This window comes from Triticum aestivum, chromosome 3B (assembly GCF_018294505.1).
Source record: "Triticum aestivum cultivar Chinese Spring chromosome 3B, IWGSC CS RefSeq v2.1, whole genome shotgun sequence".
Classification (NCBI taxonomy): Eukaryota; Viridiplantae; Streptophyta; class Magnoliopsida; order Poales; family Poaceae; genus Triticum; species Triticum aestivum.
The window spans coordinates 204,994,424-205,016,861 of NC_057801.1; the positions used below are offsets into that span (position 1 = coordinate 204,994,424).

Sequence of the window (22,438 nt, forward strand, 5' to 3'; positions counted from 1 at the left end):
TTTGATCTCACCATGTCATACATAGTTTGGTTGCATGTACTTAAAACAATCTACTCTTAGTAGTGTTTCTAGGAGGTGCAAGCTATAAAATTCTTTTATAGCTCATCAGAAATTCGCTAAATTTGTAACTCAAATATTCCTTTCTGCAATCTAATTGTAGAAACATAATTTGCTTGTTACAATAATTCTACTTCATTCTGAAAACCTTTTGAAACACTTCAAAAAGATTCAGATCTATGTCTCAATTAGTAAATATAAATATCTACTTGAGTCATCCTTGTAGATAGATAAATCCACTGCTTGCAACAACACTTATTGGACTACACACATCGATATGCGTATTGCCAATTATTTTTGTTGCTTGTTCTCCATGGCCCGTGAATGTTATTTTAGTTACTTCACTAATTGGACGAAACTTGTAAGTGTCAGATGATTCTCAGTCAGATGACTTCAAAATTCATCACTATGAAATTTCTTCATGCTAGTTTCTCTAATGTGGCTAAATGCAGTGCCACACACATGTGGTATTCTTTTAGTCTTGCGACATTTAGCATTAGTGTTATGGATGTTCAATTTTATTATCAATATTCATAACATACATCTTATTCACAATAAGAGTATGCCCTTTTGTTCAAAACATTGAACAACTATTGTTCTGTCATGGACAACCTTCTTCATAACATCGCAACTATTGTTCTGTCATGAAGAACCTCATTGCAACTTCTATGCAATGGGCCAGAGTGTACAAAAACTCTAAAATAAATTATGATAATAAATACAGAGGAAATACACATAGAAATACTATAACCTTTTACAATCAATCAAAATATTTTAACCTCATTATTTGTTGGTGATTTAGGCCATTTGAAGTTTCTTCCAACGATTTGCAATAATATGCAATCGAGTTGATACCTTGTGATTAACCTTTTAACCATAGTACCGAAGAATCAGTGATCAACAAATTGATCATTTTTTCCAAGAACTACACTTTACTTGACCAACCACCTTTGCATCTCATAACTTGTATGACATTCATACTTGAGCTGGATTCCAGTCTTCTTTTCTTTCTGCCTTTTACTTCTTATAGTTTTACTTCAATATTTATCTTACTCTTTGAAGAAACAACAACTTTAAGAGTGGCGTGAGCCCTGAACTTCCCTAGGCGTGTAAGTCTCATTACATCCTTTGGTTTGCTCTTTCTCTACAAGTTTTCACCATCAACACATGAATGGCTTTCTTTCGGATCTTACGCATTTCAGTCTTAAACATAGTTGAACACTTCACTAGAATTTGCAAACAAAACACTTCTTAGATATCGCATATCTTTTAGCCTTTGTTTGTTTCTGAAAACAATTTTCAGTTCCAAGAATATCACATGACTATCCCAAACATTTTGAAGTTCAGGTTTCTTGGAAGCAAGCGGATCGTAATGCGATTCTAGCTTTTGGATCGAAAGACGTGAGTCTCGTAATCCATAGCATCAGCAAGAGAGTATTGTAAACATGTAGTAGGACAAGATCCTTCTTGTCACTTTTAGAGGATGATCCTCTCAAACATAAAGTTTCAACCAGATAAATAATAGTCAATCAATTTCAACAAAAAAGGTGGAACTGTGAGCCATAATTCTACAACTATAATGCAAACTACACACAGACATTGTTCATAATTAATTTCTAGTTATTAAACTTAATTAATACATAATTGTGCTCCCACTCAAATCAATATCTCTCATAATCGATAGTGAGTGATTCAAGATCCAAGCCTAGTTCTCAGCCATTGATGTGGACATCACTGATGACGAGAATTTTGACCGGTGGGCAAACTTTTGCCGATCATATCTCCATATGACTCTTGTTCATCTTTTGATGCTTTGTGCTCCGAGCTCGGAATGATTCAGCTAGAACTTCAAGACAACTGAGTGCTATCGTCAAGCATGGTCTGACCATCCCTGTCTTACACCTTGCGTCCCGTTTGTGCTCATGTGGACATGACCCACTTTGGAATGCAACGTGTTATAGATGGTTGCAACATTGGGAAGAGCACCTTTTAAATTGATATTTACTGTGAGAGATCACCCTAATAATTGACTACTACACAATCAAAGGGTGCAAACAACAAAGGGATAAACATCTCAGGCAATTGATAATAGCATGATATGGTATAGCCCTGGGCGCCGGGAGTTCTCCGTGATCATCTTCAATCTCCAGTTAAAGCGACGTGACGACCAATGTTTCGTTCCTGTGGCAAACGTTTCAAAAATGTTGTCGTGGCAGCAATCTCAGAAAACGTTGCCATGGCGACCGTTTTAGATAACGTTGCCGTAGCTCCTCGTCCCGTGCCTTGGTACACCTTCTCCTTGTCGGGGTCCTGCGTGTGCATATTGCCACCATCACCTGTAACCTATCACTATGATGTTGTAACCTATCTCTACGATGTGTACATTAAGGTGGCAATCTCGTGGCTCCAGCCATCATGATGTGACGCGCAGGCCACTTAACATTACATCATATAACCATCTCATACATAAACTGATTATCATGATGAAGGCTATACTGCATCATATGCAAACCCTGCAAAACCAAGTTAGACGTCCTCTAATCGATTTCAGCAAAATTTTATTTACATGGTTAACTAGTTTTATCAATTAAGACTAGCTACCTACTCAAGCACAACAAGGCGATATTCTTGATGCTAGATTAAGTTTCGGGGTGTGTGAAAGAGAGACTTAATTAAAAGTCTCGTCCCCCACACTAAACTTTGTCAATATGCGTGACCCCCTAGAAGATCATCCATTTCGGCACCCTCTTGTATACACGAGGGTTCACTATTCCCGACTATGATGTATCCCAAGGAACTGCTAGCAGATCATCGACAACCAGAGCTAATCGATTGTCAGAACCTTGTAGCAAAACTTCATCATTGTGCCGATGAACTGAAATGAAGCAACACTTGGGGGAAGCATAGAAAGAACATCAACCCTCACATTTCAGATGTAATCTAGATCGCAACCTGCATCTACTCATAAACCTACTCATGATGCCACTGTTGGGAAACAAAGTACAAAACAAAAAATTGCCCTAGGAACACCCAAGAACAAAATGAAGATGCATAACGGGTTGTGATCAACGATCGTTAACGACTCCGGGAGTGCAGCGGAAGTACACGAGTCGGTGTAGATCATACTTGAAGTCCCTCGAACATTGATGACGATCCCGTGAACCGCCCATGAACGATCCCTCAAACGGAAGACCGAAAGCACGACCTCTCTACTTGGTTGCAAGCATATATATGGTCTTCATGATCGGGCAGCGCTTCGCCGTCCAGAGCTAATCATCACCGGAAAATTATAGGGAGAAGATTAGAACCACATGGGGCTTCTATTATGAGGATTAGATAGGGCTCGCCCTAATTAGTCAACTTGGACCAACTAGAACATGCACTAGATCAACTAGAGGAGGCTCGAAAACTCGTGTTCAAAAATGGTGGAAATCCTCTCGTATATATAGCTTGGGAGGGGAGGAGGGGGCGCCACACAAGGGGGAAATGCCCCCCTTGTGGCTGGCCAAGGGGAGGGGGAATCCCCCCCTCCAATTCGGCCTCCCTCTCCCCTTTCCATGGAGAGAAGGGGGCACCGCCCCTATTGGGCCCTTATGGCTCAAGTGGTCTTCTACCACTTGGCCTTATTAGGCCCATTGATATTAAATTAAATATATATTTGTTCTAAACATATTAAGAGCATTATATATAATTTAACATCACCGGAAACATTTCCCACCTATATATATTATTGGTAATACCCGGTATTACCCGATATTCATCGAAACCCTTCCCGGTGACCCTGAAACGCTTCCGGAACCTCTCAAAACTATTCCGGATATTAATGAAACAATTCCACAAATATATTCTCATCACTCCCGTCCTACTAATGCTCATCAGATCTTGATTATGTTAGTCTTGTGACCCCATAGATTTGGTAACCATAGACATGAACGAAACCCCTTCATTCAATGACTAATAGCGCGACCGTGGACATTCATATCGGTCCCTATAATTACACGAATGATATTTGAGTGAACCTTTGGTTATCATGTGGTGTTCCCTTTGCTTCGTGATACTTTACTAAACCCTGTGTGCATCGGTATCCTCCAGAGTCATCATCATGCTCACTATATCGTTGCTCTCGTTACCAGTTTTATTCTTCTTTCTCGTTGACGTGTTCCGGCATACCCGTGATGTAGTCACCTGTGTCTGGCTAGATGATGATGCATGTCATCACACTGAGGGGGCCCTAAGAATATCTCTCCATTGTCAGAGGAACAAATCCCACTCTCGAGGTGTCCAGTCACTTGTCAAACTTTTTGATGAGCCTGAAAGTTGTCGTTATGATCACCTTGTTACAGATGACGTTTGAGCAACCCCAAAGCCCACCATCTAGCAGAAAGTGACCAAGACACTCTCATGGTCCGAGGAACTAAAACTCATGCTAACACTCGGTGTTATAACAGATGATTTCAGACAATATGATCACATAGTATAACAGACAAGTATTGGGTCGATTCAATATGATCGCTCTTCTAACGTTATACCCTCAATGTTGTTTTAGGACTATCGTTACACTTAACGATATCCTAAGATTCGTAAAACATGATCACCAACAACACTTGAGCCAGTCTTAGAGGCTAGACCGGGAACCTATTGTTTACCGTTTATCATTACTCACCCCCACTAAACAAGAATCTCATCCCGAGATTCAAGACATGAAGTAAGAAGGCAAAGGGGACACTAAGTATCACAAACTTCATGATCCAACTGTCTTCTCGAGGTTGTTGATTTGTTGACTCAAATCGATCTTGACATCTTTGCTTTCAAGATCTTCATCCAGCACGAGGACAAAAGAGCGAAACATGTCTACATGGACGAATCATCTTAATGATCACAAGATCAACTCACGGGGTGAATCATTGAAACATCTCTCGAGCTGAGACACGAAGCATTCATCCAAAGGGATGGAGTGGAACAGATGTCGAAGGTTCACTAGGTAGATAACAATTCCACACTTAAGAAGGTGGTAATCGGTTGTCAAAGTAGCGAGGCGTTGAGTTGTCATGACACCATAACGAGACATCTTAGATGAGGTGACTCGTAGAATCATCCCTTAAGTGGCAAAAAGAATTACCTTTGATACAGAGATCATTGAGATTCTCTAAACCAGCCTAGGGCTATTCTCGAGCGGTCGCTTGGAGGGGTTCGGTAGAATGGCATACCCAGATTAGAACGGATGATGTGGATTACCTTATTGAAAACAACACAAGGGATGATTTTAGTAACTGGGGAGAAGCTCAACAGTAGAGAGTGGGTCCACTGTTTGAAAAGTTGTAGCATCACCGAGGAAGACTGGGAGCAATCCCAGTTAGTGCCGGTGATAACACCTGGTGATTGTGCGTGCTCTCAAGAACTTGAGCATTTCCATATTCATCAAGGCTTTACCAATATCCGTGCCAAGGATCCTGGCAACACAACATACTGCCATGATGAATAGCGATGGATGATACAGATGCAGAGGAAGATGACACTTTCTCAGATTTCACCTTAGCGAGGCCAATGGGACAAAATCTGGATGATCGACCGAGAGACATTTAGCACTCCGCTTCTAATGTTCTCCTTGATGTGCTAGCGCAACTTTGATATCTAGAACATCAAGTAAAAGGTCGGACTTCGGGAGCTCAAGAATCCATAAGGAACAGCTACTAGAATAAATTCTACGAGATCCTTATGGGGAGGTGGCCAACTTCCTCAGTCAAGATACTACAACAATAGGTCTTCCGGCTGGGTGTGTTGGCCACGACATCCACTTTACCAGGTTATAGAGAGACCAATATAATAGTTCTTGGCAAACATGCCAACCATCATATCTGCCTGAGATTCAGATCTGGTTGGTGTCAGGTTATTCTAGACTCATCAAGTCTAGAAGGAAAAATGAAAGTTTGCAACACAAATCGACGAGACGGCGTTGCGAGATTCTCGGGAAATGGACTACGGTAGTAAGCTCCAAAATATGAGTTGGTTTTGCTACAAACATGTGAACACGTTGTCCGAGACAAGCATGACCACATGGTAGTCTTATAATAAAACACTACCGAGTTCAGGTGGGGAACCACCATCGAGGACTAATGCAAAGGTTACTAATTTTCTAAAGGAACTAGCAAAAACTATCAACATGAGGTAAGTGGGGTGAATCTCGGGTTCAAAACCCAGAAGTAGAATACCTACATACTAGGTGGCATCACGGGGTGCTTTCGAGAATGGTGGCCAGAATCATCACACTGGGGACACAAAGCATGGCTAAGTTACTAGGTGATACTCTAGACACCTAGGGTCATAATAATAACTCCAACATATATGTCGAGGTAATAGAATACCTCAACTCAGCAATTAGTGTGATTAACCTGGCCCAAAGGAACATCAAAACCAGAGGGAAAGGATTTGCAGGTGCATTAGATTGTTTAGAAACCTGGGATGACTCGGACAACATAACGGCTGTAAATGCTCGAAAATATTTGAAACATACTGCAAAAATGGTGGCATAACCACTCAGAATCACAATATCAATGTACCGAGACCAACTACGAGAATACAGAAGATAGTAGGAACTGAACTGAAGCTTAGAACCATCAATCTTATAGGTCTACAGATTAGTAACACGTGATCCTGATAGAGAGAAGAGAAAGCCTAGTTCCTTAACCCCGTAGGAAAGATAAGATGACTCGGATCAGAGGGCATGAGGTAAAGGAGTAAAAAGAGCCTTACGTTCCATACCACAATCAATTCCCTTATATAACTAAAGAATCTCTAGACTCAACTTCGACCAGTTTGGCTTGGTAATCCTACAGGCAGTCAGGCTCTGATACCAAAGCTGTCAGGACCCCGACTCAATGCCACACCGATCTAGCATGTAACACCTCATATCACTTTGCGGCCTCATGCACGGTATTCCCACGGGTGTCGCCTTACCAGGCCCGGGACCGTTTGCGCCTTTTGGCACACGTATATGATAGTGTCGCTAGCATCCATATGACAAGGACCCCGGGCTGACATGGCTAGTCGTGAACCCAAAGTGGCACTAACTTACAAGGACAGACATACATGACCCAGCAACGAACATGTCGGTCATCAGTGAGTGAATCTGGGCTGTAGCAACTGGGCTAGCAGGACTCCGGTAAACCGGGCTGTAGCAGGCTAACGGGACTCCGGAAGACACCGCGTGACATTTCCCCGAAGGGACATACACAGGAACGAAGAAGGACACATGCCGGCCAGCCTAAGTGTTCCGGAGCAGTAGCAAGCTACCAAGGCTCAGTGGAAGCACTAGGAGACATTTCCCGGTAAAGAGAGGCTACCAAGGATAAACAACTAGATAGTCAGATCCCACGCATACCAAGCATTTCATTAACATACACACAATATGCTCGATATGTGCAAATACAACATGGCATCACAACATGACTCTACAACTCAAGTATTTTATTCAATAGGCTCCGAGGAGCGAGATATTACAAACATGGGTCTCACGACCCAACATTCAGAGCATACAAGTCAAAGCACATGCGGAAGCTTAACATGTCTGAGTACAGACAACTACAAATGAAAAAGGCTGAGAAGCCTGACTAACTACCAGATCCTGCCGAGGGCACAAGATCGTAGCTGAGGTAACAAGCTAAACGTCGAAGTTCACGCAGAACTACTAGTGAGACTGAAGTCTCTCTGCAAAAACATAAAATAGGCAAACGTGAGTACAAATGTACCCAGCAAGACTTACATCAAAACTATCTACATATGCATCATTATCAACATAGAGGATGGTGGGGTTTAACTACAGCAAGCCAGCTTTGACTCGGTGGCTATCCTGAACTACGACTGCAAGTAACTCTTTTGACGTGGCGCACACGAGTCCACATATTCACCATTTCAATACACCACTATGGATCCGCTCCCATCTCCCTACGAGAACGCCATCCATAGCACTCACGCTTATCTTGCGTATTTTTAGAGTATCCACTTTCACTTGTCTATGAACTGTATAGGCAACCCAGAGGTCCTTTATCGCGGACGCGGCTATTCGAATAGATGATGTTAACCCTGCAGGGGTGTACTTCTTCACACACGCTCTCACCACTTACCGTTGTTTACACGACATGTACTCGGCAACCTTCAAGCGGAAGCCCAATGAGGGTGTCGGCCAAGGCCTACCTAAACACTCAACTCTCTAGTCCAGGTTTATCGCCTATTCAGGTTCCATCCGCAGGGAATCCGGCCGAGGTTTCCACATACGGCCCCGAACAATGTGTACAGGGTTCCACGACACCAAACGGGCGCCTGGCATACCCGGCCACGTGCCTACTGCATCACAGCCCACCCCTCGGGTTAGCGCTGCGCACGTCCTCCAGCATACTGTGGCAATGACAGGTCATGCAGAGGAAAAGGGGTTCATCTACCGCAGCAAGTAACACATGAGTCGTTGTTTTCCTAATGCAGTAAAAGAGAGGAGGAGCGAGAGAGTGGGATTGTATCGGAATGAACAAGGGGGTTTTGCTTGCCTGGCACTTCTGAAGATAGTATAGCTCTTCATCGGTGGCATCGATCTCATCGTCGGTATCACGTCTATCGAGAGGGGACAAATACCGGCAACGCAGAAGGAAACACAATCAATGCAATGCACAATATGATGCATGATCATGACATGGCAATATGATGTGGTTTGAGCTAATGCAACTAGCAGCATGTTAAATGGAGTTGGTTTGAATCTAAGATTCAAATTCAAACTCCATATATGACATTTCAAATGCCATTAATTAAAATTGTTGTATACAGCAGCTTTAAGTTGTTCAAACATGCATGATAATGCCATAAATAGATTCTTTGGATTTTTCTGATCATTTTCATATATAAATTATTTCATTTGGAGTTACGGTTGAATTTCTATGAATTTTAGAAGTTTAAGCCTTTTTCTGGATTTCTCTGAATAAATAGAATTAAACTAATTCCAAAAAAGGGATTACTGCGTCAGCCTGACGTCAGCATGAGGTAGGCGAGTCAACAGGGCAGCCCAGGTCAAACTGACCAGTGGGTCCCGTGTGTCAGTGGCTAACTAAACACCTAGTTTAATTAGCACCAACCAAGGTTAAACTAATTAAGTTTTAAACCTAAACTAGATTAACTAGTCGGGCGGGGCCCGCATGTCATAGAATCTGGGAGGTCAAACCCCTGGTCAAATAAAGTCAAACCCGCCGGCGTTAAGCCGCCGGCGAGGTCAGCGGCGGCCACGTGCTTCGGAAAAGCTCCACAGAGCACGGTTGGATGCGCTGGAGGCAGCTCTAGGACGCCGGCGGCGTGGCGCGTCGGATGGTGGTGGTCTCCGGGCCTAGAATGGCCTGTAGCGTCGCTGGCAACGACCACAACGGCGACCGGAGCTTGAGCGAGCTCGGGGTCGGGGCTACGGCGTGCAAAAGGACGAAATGAAGCTCCCTCGAGGCTCTACGTGTTGCTGCTAAGCGTTTGGACGCACTGGCGTGACCAAATGGTCACCGGAGCTACGCCGGCGACAAGCTCGGGTGGCGGTGGTTCTCGGTCTCGATGAACGCGATGGCTAGAGGACGGGAAAGCTGCGGGAAAGAGATGGAAAAAACCGCGGAGCTCACTGTGAATACGATGAGGTGGTCAGCGAGCTCGGGGACATCCTCGTTGCTGCGAATCGAGCAGCGGCGATCGCCGGCCATGGTGATGAAGACGGCGGTGATGGCGTGGCTTCGGGGCACCCGGCGTCACGTGCATCGGCGTAGAGCTTCACGGATCCGAGACGGAGCTTGTGGGCTAGATGGATGGCCGCGGGGATGCTGGTGGCCGCAGTGGCTCATGGCGGCGTGCTTAGGCGCGTGAGGGGAAGAGCGAGGGAGAGAGACAGAGGAGAGGAGAGGGCACTGGAGAGAGAGAGGGCCAGGGGAAGGTCGGGGCGATGCACGTGGCGCTCGGGGCCGACTCCAGCAGCGGCAAGCAAGCAGGAGGTGGCCGGACGCGTGCTCGTGCGCGCCGGCCACGCGCTCGTCCTCCTGGCAAGGGGGGAAGACGATAGGGAGGAGCCCCTGGTGGGCTGGGCCGGCCGGCTACAGTGCTGGGCCGGTTGGTGGGCGTCAGGTAAGTTTTCTCTGCTCTATTTTATTTCTGTTCTGTTTTCCTATTCTGCTATTTTGTTTTGATTAGTTTGAGAACTAAATCATTTTAAAAATTTCTGTAAATTTTTGTGTGAGCTCAGGGAGATAGTCCAAGGCCACATGCAAATTTACAAAAATATTTGAACATTGTTTCTTATATAGCAGAAATAAATCCAACCCAAATATGTCATTGATTTAATTCAAAAGGCCCAAAATAAATATTTCAGTCACTCCAAAAATATTGGTTTGCATTTTACCTCATGCCAATATTTTTACAGAATAACAGGAACATTTTCTTGGACTCATTTGATGAGATTTAAACGTTGGTTATTTTTAGTGGTTTTCTGAGGCTTTTGAAAATTCCTCAATTCAAGTTTCATTTGAATTTAAACATGATGCTCACATGGAAGCTAGCATAGGTCAGGCCAGAATTAGGGATGTGACATCATTCCACACGTGCATATGAGTTTTCCACTGAATCGCATATTTCAGGATCATAGCAAGTATAGCATGGAACATAAACTCTTAACTATCAATAATGGAAATATAAAAATACAATATTATTGCCTCTAAGGCATATTTCAACACCGCTCGCATCCATTCCGTAGCTCGGTCCATTTCGTGAGATACTCGCAAACAGTCTCATCCGCCCCTGGACGCACAAGGCGAGTTGGAGGGGCCGGCCGAGTCGCTTGTACGTGCCGATGAAGTTGCACACGAAAACCTCGATGAAGTCGAGCCAAGTGTTGAAGCTGCCAGCCGGTAGGCTGTTGATCCATGTCCGGGTGGAACCCTGCAGCATGAGGGGCACGTAGTGCACGACCACGCCCTTGTTGCCGCCTGCGATGCTGACAACCGTGATGTAGTCGGTGAGCCAGTCCTCCATTTGGCGGTCCCGTTGTACTTGGGGGTGTTCGCGGCAAAGTGAAGCCTTTGGGGAAGGGCTAGCTGCGGATGCACGGACCATAGCAATTCGGCCCGATCGAGCTTTCCTCCTCCACCACAAGGGAGCGTGCTAGCTGCTCGATGCGGTGGTGAGCGCCGTTGTTATTGTAGGGCTCGCATGGCCCCAGCAGGCTAGCGGTGGGAGCGCGGGGAGCCGTGCCGACGGGAGCTGGTTGCAGGGGATCTGACTGGGGCTGGTCGTCTCCGGCTCATCGGCTTAGCTGTCGGCAATCGTCAAGGCGCGGTTACGCCGGGCTCGGCTGGCCCGGCGCCGGCTGGAGTGGCTACCATCAGGGTGTGGGGAGGAGGTATGCCGTGTGTGCCGGTGAGCCCTGTCTGGGTCCTCGGCGTTATGCAAAGTGGAAGCAGCGGGCTGGGTCGGGTCGAAACGCTTCTGCTGCTCGTTCGCGGCGGCGACGAGCTCACGGACGCATTGCTGTCGTTGTAGCAACTCCTCGCCCTCCAGGAATTCGAGGTCCACCATAGCCGCCTCGACGGCGCGCATGTTCTTGATGGGGGTGTCGTGGGTGGGCAGGCCTGTGCCAAGTGCACGGCCAAGGGCACCTCCACGGCGTCACACTTCCGCGACCCGGCTGAGCTTGGAGCTAGCCAGCATGAAAACATGAGCGGCGTCGTATTCCCGCTGGGCGGACTCCATCTGGCGCCGTCTGCAGCGAGCGCTGTGGCCTCGTCCAGCAGGCACTGACGGTCTTCGTTGAGCTGAACGGCAGCGATGGCCAGTTCGGCGTCCGGCGTGATGGGGGCGCGTGAATTCTGCAGCGTCGCATGCAGCGGGTCGGCCCGGCTGGTGCAAGCCGTAAGTCATCACGACAGCGGCAACCTTGTCTTTGTTGCATGAGGAGCCGAGGCTGGAGCCGGTGGTGAGTACCTTCACACGAGTGCAAAGGTCTGCGACGTCGGCAAAGACGGCGCGGCCAATGGGGAGGGACGAGTCAGTGACGTCGTACACCTTGCTAGGGAACACGTCGGGGACGAGCACAACCAAGACGTGGAGTGCGCCAAGGGAGAGGACGGAACAACATGCAGGGCCGGCGGTGTCCGTGCTAGGCGCGGGGATCACGTCGTGCAAGATGCGCTCGTCGGAGCAGGTGAAGGGCCTCCTCCTGAACTTGACTCTGGCCGACGCCGCAAGCAGCCCCACGGTGGGCGCCAACTGTCGTGGTGTTATTAGGGCAGATGCCATGAGATGGCTAAAAGCGGGGGCTGCATGAGGACGTCGGTGGGTTCCGAAGGTGAGGACGGCACGCGCGAGTGTGTGACACAAGACGTACCCTGGTTCGGGGCCCTCCGGGAGAGGTAACACCTCTAGTCCTGCCGAAATGGCATATTATGCACAAGAGCTACAATGGTGCTCCTGGAGCTATTTGGCGGAGGAGGAAGAAGCTAGCTCTTCATTCTACCTCTCCTATGCGTGTGTGTGTGTGTGTGGATTGCGATCTAATGGAACCTTGCCCTCCATGGAGGGCTCCTTTGGGGTCTTATAGGCCGACCGCCCCCCAAGAATATAATAGTAAATCTATATGGGTGCGGGGCCCTAGTGTCACAATTTGGAGCCGACGTTTGGGTCCGGCGGGTGCGGGTCCTGCTAGCTACACGGCATTGTTGCTTGTCTCGTCCTGCGTCACGGAGTAGATGGCGTCGTGGGGCTACAGTGGCGGGTCGCGCTGATGTCAGTCGCCCGGGTCAGCGGGTACGGCCGCATGCTCCCGGTGTGGGAGGGTTGTCTTGTCGTACGGTTGGATGAGACGGCCACTGACCCTCCGCCCAGCCGGCTTGCACCGAGAAGCCGGGTGGAGGGCCAGGCGCCGGAGGGGCGCCAGCCACCCTGATGTTTTGAAAAGTTGCCTTGGGTTTGTTTCGGGCTCCGGTGCCTACTCGGGGGTCATCCCCCAGACACTCGTCGACCGAAAAACCCACTCCTGTGCCGCGCATTGACGCACCTGGACGTCTTGCCTCACCGGACTCCCTATATAAAGGCGAGCACACCCGGCTAACTCCACACCACCACACAAGCCCTTCCCTATCTTCCTCCCTTGCACAAGCTCTGTGGGAGAGCATTTCCACAAAGATGAAGCACGTCGTGGTTTCCCTTGCCGCTGCCTGGCAGAGCCGCCGTGCCAGGCGGATCGAGGGCGGCTTGCCGGCTAGCTCGCCCGAGGTCTCCGACGACGAGGACAAGACCACGATGGAGACGGGCTCCGACAATACCGCCCCGATTTCCGCACCTCATGTGCACGCGCGGCTTCACCATGTAGTAGGCGCAGGCGCACTACAATGCCGCCATGGCAGAAGTGCAGCTTGAGTTGGCGCCTTTGTTGGCGTTCCGGAAGGTGCGGTAGGAATAGGGGTACAACATGTTCCTCCTAGACCAGCACAAGCTAGCAGAGGGCCAGATCTACGGAGAGCGGGCGAGCGAGGAGGCCATGGCCACGGCGAACCCCAACTTCCTCAAGGAGCAGTGTGCCATCTACGATGTCGTCTGCGCTCAAGCTGCCGCTCGTCAGGAAGCAGCCGCCACAGAGGCGCAGTTGCGTGCGATCGCGAAAGAGAACAATGCCAGCTGCCCGGTGGGACGAGGACAATGTCGGCGCCATCATTTCCATCGTGGAGCTCATGTCCACCGGCGACGGACAGGTCACGGACTCCTCCGAGAATGAGTAGGCCACGGGAGGCGGCAGAGCCTGGTGTCCCATGTGGGCCGGTCCGTCTCCCGTGTTCTACTCTTCCTCGCCGAAGACCGCACCTTCACTTCATCGGTCTTATCGCCGGTGCTCATGGGAACGGCGGATGGAGGACGACACGGGCTTGGACGTCAGGCGCCGCCGGTTTGTTGAAAAGTTGTTTGAAATGTATGTGCCTAGCGTTGGATGGCTGCCTTCCGCATCTAAGTACAAGTATCTATGATGCTACTTTTATGTTAATTTGCACTATAAAGGTAATGCACAGGGCCGGCCCTGAGGGGGGGCAGAGGGGGCGGCCGCCCCGGGCCCCCAAACTTGAGGGGCCCCCGATCAGGTATGTAGAGGTAGGCTTGGGTCTGCCATCGGCCAGGAAAAAAGTCAATGGATGGGCTTCACGCTGTGCAAGTGATCGATTTGTTTCGCTAGAACTTTCTCAAAAAAAAATTGTTTCGCTAGAAAATGCGACCGATTCTTTACTTCACGTAGAAAAATAAGAAGGCTATCGATCCGGCGACTCCTCACCCCTTTCTATCGCAGCAATTCGCAACCTAGGCCGCCGCCGCCGTGCCCTGCTAATTTTCTGCCGCCTCCTGCTAATTTTCTTCCTAGTTTGCCGCCGCCGCCACCAATTTCAATTGCCGAGGCCCCCATCGTCACGCCGTTTGCCTGCTCCTCCGTCTCCAGACTCTCTAGGCGTAGTATGGGTAGCCACACACATTAACGCACATCACCAAGGCATGTCATATTGCTGTTCCTAAGATGCATATCCGTGCTATATTGATGCGTGTTTTTTGTTCAGCGTCGTCCAGACTCTCGAGATGTCATACCGTCATCGCCGAGCGTCCAATCAGGCAATCACAGAGGTATACGATATTATCATTCTCTATGCTTGTTCTGCTAATTTATTTATACGTACATGATACATGGTGCATGGCTTGGATTGTTCAACCTTTGATGCAATTTTCTTGGCCTGCTATTATTCAGCTACCCCTTTTTTTGGCATGAGTCGATTTTTCCGCCATCCCACCAAGTCCGATATGTCCTCTCGTAATGGCCGACCGCCGTCCACCACTACCCTTAGGTGTTGCACTGCCGCGTCTTCCTGCCCAAGTGACTTCCTCCACCGCCGGGATGCCACCTCTGCAACCATCACTCTAGTGACTCCTCTGGCATCGGCGACCCCATGACACTCGCAAATATCCACCTTCGACTCCCCGCCACTGGTGATACCGAGGGTCTCGCTGGGGTGCCGTATGCCACCTCACCTTTTTCTCTAGGAAAATAAATCAACGTCGTTGACATTTAGCAAAAGTACTTCCTCTGGAGTCAAACTCCGTAAAATTTGTCCATATTAGATTAACAAATATCGACATTTATAGAATATGAAAATTAAACATCTAATGACAGACATAGAGGCATGATGTTTATGTTAATTTGTGTCATTGTCATGATGTTTACGTTAAGGGGCCCCGAGTTTCGTTTCCGCCCCGGGCCCCCAAAATCTCAGGACCGGCCCTGGTAATGCATGACACTAGTTAGTCCAAGTTACTCCCCGCAATGACTAGCCTTAGAGCATCTACAGCCGCAACGTAGACCCCCTAAATGTCCGCGGACGCGGACGCTTTGACCCCTCATTTGCCCGTTTTCACAGCCACACCTCTCAAATTGTTCTCCCTATAGTCAGTCATTTGATAGAACACGTCCCATACGGCATAGCCAGATCACGCAGCGACGACAACACGCACCCCGCTGGCAACATGCAGTCTCAGCGCACGCACGCGGACACCACGGCTAGCTCACACACGACGGCGCCAACACGGCCAGCTCGGCAAGCAATATGAGGATGGCAACACGGCCAGCTAGGCTAATGGCGGACATCACGCGGCTGCAGCGCTAGGCAGCACGCCCGCCCGCACGCCCCTGATGCTAGCCGGCACGCCCGCAACAACTGCACGCACGCCCGCCCCCCACGCCGGCCCGCACCTCCAGCGCGCGCGCCCGCGATGCCCGCCAACACGTCGCCCGCGCCCCCGATGCCAGCCAGCACGACCGCTCTCCCGTGGCGGTTGCGCGCACAGCGGTCCGCACGCCCGCGGAGGCTAGCCCGCGACCCCGAAGCCAGCCAGCACAACCGCTCTCCCGGGGCGGCTGCGCGCACAGTGGTCCGCACGCCCGCCCGCCCACGCTTGCAGCGCGTGCGCCCATGATGCCAGCCAACACGCTGCCCACGACGGCTCACCCGCACGCAGCCAGCACGTCTGCGGCGGCTCGCCCGCGCCTGCGCCGGCAGCCAGCACGCCCGCCCCGCCCTCGCCTGCAGCGCTAGGCACAGCGCGCGCTCGCTCACGATGCAAGCCCGCACGCCTGCGCCGGCTGCGCGCACGCACGCCCACAGGCGGCGTTGACCACCACCACCCATGTTGGCGTCATTGTATGCTTCCCGCGAGAGAAACGAGAGGAAGAAGTATTGGGTCGCTACTGGTGGGACCGAGCGGGGAGCCCGGGCGTGGCAGAAGCAAAGTTTTGCTTCCGGTGCCAGCCGATGCTTACGAGAAATAACTGCCCCCATTGATTCACGGGCGCTTCAACCCGGTACTTCTATCATCTACTCCCTCCGTTCCAAAATAATTGTCTTTCTAGCCATCTCAAATGGATTACAACATACGGATGTATGTAGACATGTTTTAGAGAGTAGATTCACTCATTTTGCTCCGTATGTAGTCACTTGTTGAAATCTCTAGAAAGACAATTATTTAGGAATGGAGGGAGTAGAAAACTAGAACATAAAAGCGCGCGTTGCCGCGCCCGTCTACGTTGAAGAAAGAATGGTATAAATATTTACAAATTTGAATTAACCTAGAATTTGGATCAAACATGCTCTACCCATATATTCAGCGTTCATGCCATAAGAGTATACAAACATTTTTTTTTGGATTAAGGAGAAAGACAGGGAGAGGGGTGACCAATGGGGCATGAGAAAAAAATGTTTAAATCAAGTTCCATAAAGTTCTTTCAAAAAAATATGTTGAGCATCAACACACCGAAATAGTAATGATATTTTTAATTTCGAATTATTTGTTGTCAATTTACGTTTTATCCAAGAGCATGTCAGTACGAACCTCATTTTGAATATCTAGAGAAGTAGATTTATTTTCTCCTTTTCTCTAGGATATAGTACGTACTATTCTCTAGGATATACGAACTATCCAGAAAAGTTAAGGGTGGGTGGCGGCATCCCATGATGCAAATTGTTCATACTTCCCATAATACACCAATCAAACTTGACTTGTCCACTACAATTGCAAGCAAGCAAACAAATGACAACAAATCAGTTGTGTGAAACGGCAACTCGACCAGCGTAGTGGTGTAAGCAGACTCGACCGAAAAACACAGTTGTCGGCGGTAGTTTTTTTTTCTCGAGAATCAGTTGTTGACGGTAGTTGGGCTGGCAGAATCATTGGAAGCGCTTGCTGGGCCGGGTCACCTTGCTCCTTTCTTGGCCCAGTTCATCAGAACGCACCTGGATCAATCTGCAGAGCAGCAGCCCTGTTAAGTTGGGTTGGCCATCTGGTGTCTTGCGTGACAGCAATGAATTGATGGTAAAAACGCTGTGCGGGGTGGCAGATGGATCCAGTACGTTCACGAGCATCATCTAACGGCTAAGGAGTCTAAATCGCTGTGGACGCTCCTAACTAGCTCAGTTTTACTGTTTAGTAATAGGGTCCATTGCCTAGCAGCTGAACGACTTCCTTTAAAATAGGAGGCATCCCAGCATTGGGGAGAACCTGTGCCCGGCCAGGAGCTACGCAAACATCAAAGCAACTGAAGCACCTGACTAGCACCTCTGCGTTGCAGGAACACGTTTATTTGCGACGCAACACTAATCTTTTTCCTTAAGCACCTGGGCATAAGCACCCACCATTGTTAGGCCTTGTACTAAGATGCAAGGTGCTTATCAAAGATGCTTGAAGAAATAAACAAGGCATTTACGAAGCCCCGGTGCCTATTTCTACAAAACAGACGCCTAATTAAGCGTCTATCCTGTATAAATAAGCATCAGTGTTTATAAAAAGTCTGATTTATTTCTTCAAGCACCTCTGCTAAGCACCTTGCATTGTACAAGGCCTTATACGAACACCAACGCATAAAACGAAGTTGTACACAAAAACCAACACCATCATGCCGCCACGCGAAGCACACACAGCAACGTACCCCACACCAGATCCCCAGCATTACATTACAGGTGTCGCCTTCACATAAATTGTCGGCACAGCCCAAAATCCTAAAAGAAGATCACTACCGAGCCAGTCTTTATAGTACTCCTGTATACAGTATATCGGAAGGTCGATGAATGCAGTCCACCAGATAATTACTGCTACCGCTTACTATTTATGCCACCGTTGCCATCACTAGTTCTACTCATCGTTGGTTAGCGTATTTTTCAGGACAGAAATCACGCCATAGAGTAATGTGACGTCCAGTTGTCCAATCCTAACAGACCACCGTTTGCTCCGATGCCAAAATACCATATTTAAAGAGAACATCTGGTGCTTCCTTTAGTTCGCATGAAACATCCTGGTCTCAAACGGCTGCAAACACAAAACATGTCAAGTACAGTGGATTCTGAATATAGTATGTATTTCCTAATCAGATACAAGTTGCATCCTAAATACAGTACAAAACTCAGAGCACAGCACAACCAATTAACCCAGTATAACACTACAAAGAAGTCCAATTTATATAGCAACTTCAGTTCAGCGCAATAAATACTGACGGGAAAACAAATATTCAGAACCACATGTCATTCCACAGTAAATCTAGTCTGAACTGGTGTTCACTTCGTTGTCACTTGTAAGTAAGATGAGATATTAATCAAGTAACACCACGAAGTTAATTATAGGATGTGCTCCTACTTCCTACACTGCTGTATATCATACTCACCCCTGAAAGCATTTGTGAAATTTATCTGTTGTGGTACAGAAACTGGTACGAAATTGGCAAGTTGATTAGAATTGCAGTTACAGGTATTATCATTCTTATCACATGATTGAGCGTCATAGCTCATAAGATACAGGTAACCTATATACCTAAAAGATGTGCCTGCATTATTTGCACATGAATATAAAAACTAAGCCTCCATCTTATCCTACCATCCAAACATAATGACTCATGGAACTATATAAATAAAAAAACTGAACCTAGGCAAAATAAAAATGGGAACTTATACATTACCATCTTATGGCATTAACAAGACAAGCTTAGTTATGATAAAGTGATATGCTTTTACTAAAGCAAAGATAAACAGCAAACCCCATACAAATCAGAAAATTACCGGAGGGTAAAGATAAGTGTATTTTTTCAGGCAGTAGAGCGGGATTAGGCCTGTCTTGCCATGTTCTGCAGGTACCAAACTCCTTACCTGAGGAAATAATGTATACCAGAAATTAGCCAATTTGAATATAGCACAGAATTGAATAAAGGATTACATTATTACTTACATAACACCATCGGCGCCATAGGATTTTCTCTGAAAAACAGTCTTCCGGTTCATAGAGGAGCTCGACAGTATCCCCAGCTCGCACAGTCAACTGAAAATAATTTGGTTAATCCAGTAGAAAAAAATATGAACAGGAAGCTTCTAATTAAATATACAAACAGTAAGTATGGCTATATACCTCACAATCCATGGTGGCAATAAAACCAACAATAACATCATCAACCTGTGGAGTGACAGCCGGTCTCCGGTGAAAATTACTTGTGTAGCGCTGTTAATGAGTTGCAGGTTGTTAGGATGTTAGAAAAAACTAATAGTGTAAGTTCTAATACAATATCCATGCAAAGTTATGGAAAAGCTTGCTTTCAAGGGGAAAAAGAAATTACCGCTGGTATGTTCATCTCATCAGAAGTTCCTGATCGTATCAGATTTGCCACCCTAATGACACCTTTAATCATCTCAGTATACATCGCGCACTTTACCTCACGGTCATAGCAGTTGGCTCTCAAGCATGCACCAACAGGACAGCAGAATCCGGCCTTGCAGAAGTGGTCTTCAGGTTTCAGACGTTTCAACAGTTCCCTTCCAATGCCTGAGTTGAAACCAAAACCAGACCACAGAGCACTCTGAATGAAACAAGTTAGCAAGCCCAGCTTACTATCAACAAGGAACTGGTGATCCTCCCTGCTATATGGAAATCCATAGAACAGCAGCTTCTCCCACTTTGAGAACACGTGAGAATCAGCACTGCGCAGAAAGTGCATACAATCTCTAGCATCATCAGGGTGGTACCTACCAGCTACTGGAAATCTGTAATAAAGATTCAGTAGCAAGCTTTGTTCCACAATGGTACCCCATCCAAGGCACCCTCGCCATATGAAATGCAGCACTGACCACTGAATATTCTTCGGGGTGCCCTCAATAACCAAGTCAAATGCTTTTAGATATGCCAATTGCCTCTGGTGGTGTTGCATGCCAGCAGGGTGAATGAGCATCATATATTCAGGCTGAGCAGAAGGGGATCTCATAAGATTCAAAAGATGGATGACCTCAAGTGGGTATTCCAAATAAAGATGTCTCCCCAAAGTAAGAAGCGTCTCCAATGTGTCAGCAGCAAATGCAATATCTAGGGAATGGCTGAATGGACTTGCCCTTCTCAAAAGGACATCATCAGCAATGTGCACTCTGCCAAATCGATCCACAACAAGCATGTTCGGCGTCAACCGATGGTAAAAGGACCAACCCTTTTTTCTCATCTCAGCTAACAGCTCAGCCAATGATATTGTAAGCGTAATGCCATGCTTAGTGGTGACATTTGTACGCCACTTTTCTCCATATAGGGCTCTAGATGTGATGGGATTATGTTTGTTCACATGTTTTAAGGAACTGGTGCGCCAGCAGTTTTGAACATCTTTATGTTTCCTACAGGACAGGTTACATGATGTTAGGCGCCTAAGATAAATGTCTAACCCGAAAGATAGGGAAAGAACTGAATTGCTTGGCTATTCAAAGAGCTAAGTTTATGACAAATGTAACTTTGAGCCTAATTTTTTTTTTCTTTTTCGAGAAAACGCAAAAGAGTTGCGTTTCATTGCATTGAACAGGAAGACATCGGGGGTACAACCTCCAGAAAGGAGGGACACACACACACACACACACACACACACACACACACACACACACGACCGTCCTCACCAAGTGACTACAGCTAGGTGAGGAGGTGCCCTCAACTACAGACACGCAACGACATTAGGCCTCGCCCAGCCTTGCCTCCAGCCAAAATGGCGAAGCACCGAGACTCGGAGCAACAGGGCAGCATCACTGCCATTGCCAGACACTTCCAGGGACGAATGCAGCTTCAGGACTGCCCAGGCCGACGTACCTCGCACCCATGTGCCTAGAGAGTCGGCGGGTGAAAGGCAGGGCCTGATTGGAACTGGTGTAGCATCCATTGGGGAACTGGTGTAGCATCCATTGGGGAACTGGTGTAGAGAGTCGGCGGGTGAAAGGCAGCCAACTTTGAGCCTCAATTGACCTGTCACAAAACACAAATCACAAATATACAACATCAAATAACATGATCTGTCACGAAACACAAATAATCAATGTTGATTTTTGATTACGATCACCAAAACTGATCCAAAACTCAGAGTTGTTATCAGACTTTTTTTGATGAAAAATGTCTAAATCTAAACTAAGAAATCAAAATTAAATAACATGAGCTGGCACAAAACACAATGATCAACATTAATTTCGGAGTCAGGATGACCAAAACATCAAACTCTAAAAACAAATTATTGTACGAAAGAGACAACTATATACAGGGTGTCACATTTAAACTCACCACAGCGTCGCTCGAGGCCATCGCCGCAAAAAATCCAGACCGGGAATGGCCCGAGGATTCTTCAGTTTTGTTGTCCCTGGTGCAGCACTTGAATTGTTGGATATCATTCGGATTTGGGTACCGAGCACAGCTTCTGCAAATTGTTTCTTCGGATAGGGAACCTGATGGCCGTGAGTGTGTGAAACCAGTGCTGTCGCCAGCGGCAGCAGGGCGGCGTTCCCCGCGATGGTAATGGTACGCCGTAAAGCATGTATCCCTCTCATTCTGTTGCTGCACACAAAACTTCAAATTCAGCAGCGGCACAGAATAGGAGCACGGCAGCACGGCTAGCAGCAGCACAGGAGCACGCAATGGTGGCGGCATAAAAAAGAAGCAGGATGAGGAGCACGCTGGGGCCGGACGCGCACAGCAGGAGCAGCACGGGCCGGCAACGAGCAGCAGCACGCGGGGCCAGGGCCAGAAAATTGTAACAGAAGAGGCACGACAGGGATGCAGCGGCGCACGAGCACGCGGGGCCGGCGGCCGTCACGCCCTAGGGGGGGATCAGGGAGAGGAAGCAGCAGCAGCATGACGAGGTAGCGGCGGCGATCTCCTAACCCTAACCAACATTGCCGTCGAGACAGGGGTAAGCGGGAGAGAGAGAAGACTTGCCTTGCGTGGCGGGGAGGTAGCGGCCGCCTTCGAGGTCCACCGGGGCGTCGCCGTCGAGGACCCCCGTAGCGCCGCCGTCTGCCGTGCCTGGCCTTGG

The 22,438-nt window shown here is 47.9% G+C and overlaps 2 protein-coding genes and 1 long non-coding RNA gene across 3 annotated transcripts; all 3 read right to left on the minus strand.

Moving 5' to 3' along the window:
* Positions 1-18,069: 18,069 nt before the first annotated feature.
* Positions 18,070-19,448, minus strand: LOC123065231 (uncharacterized). The gene is made up of 3 exons (XR_006430937.1): positions 19,351-19,448; positions 19,185-19,271; positions 18,070-18,441 (listed from the first exon to the last, which is right to left on the minus strand). It is a non-coding gene; the product is annotated as an uncharacterized lncRNA (long non-coding RNA).
* Positions 19,449-19,494: 46 nt separating this feature from the next.
* On the minus strand, positions 19,495-20,557 carry LOC123067454 (uncharacterized). The gene is made up of 2 exons (XM_044490240.1): positions 19,733-20,557; positions 19,495-19,617 (listed from the first exon to the last, which is right to left on the minus strand). Exons 1-2 carry the CDS (start codon positions 20,555-20,557, stop codon positions 19,495-19,497), a joined length of 948 nt encoding a protein of 315 aa, XP_044346175.1.
* Positions 20,558-20,832: 275 nt separating this feature from the next.
* LOC123065232 (uncharacterized) lies at positions 20,833-22,438 on the minus strand (the record flags this gene model as incomplete). The annotated part of the gene is given in 3 exon segments (XM_044488573.1): positions 20,833-21,381; positions 21,691-21,960; positions 22,342-22,438. Coding segments are annotated over 3 exon segments (376 nt in total), but the record flags the coding sequence as incomplete, so codon positions are not given.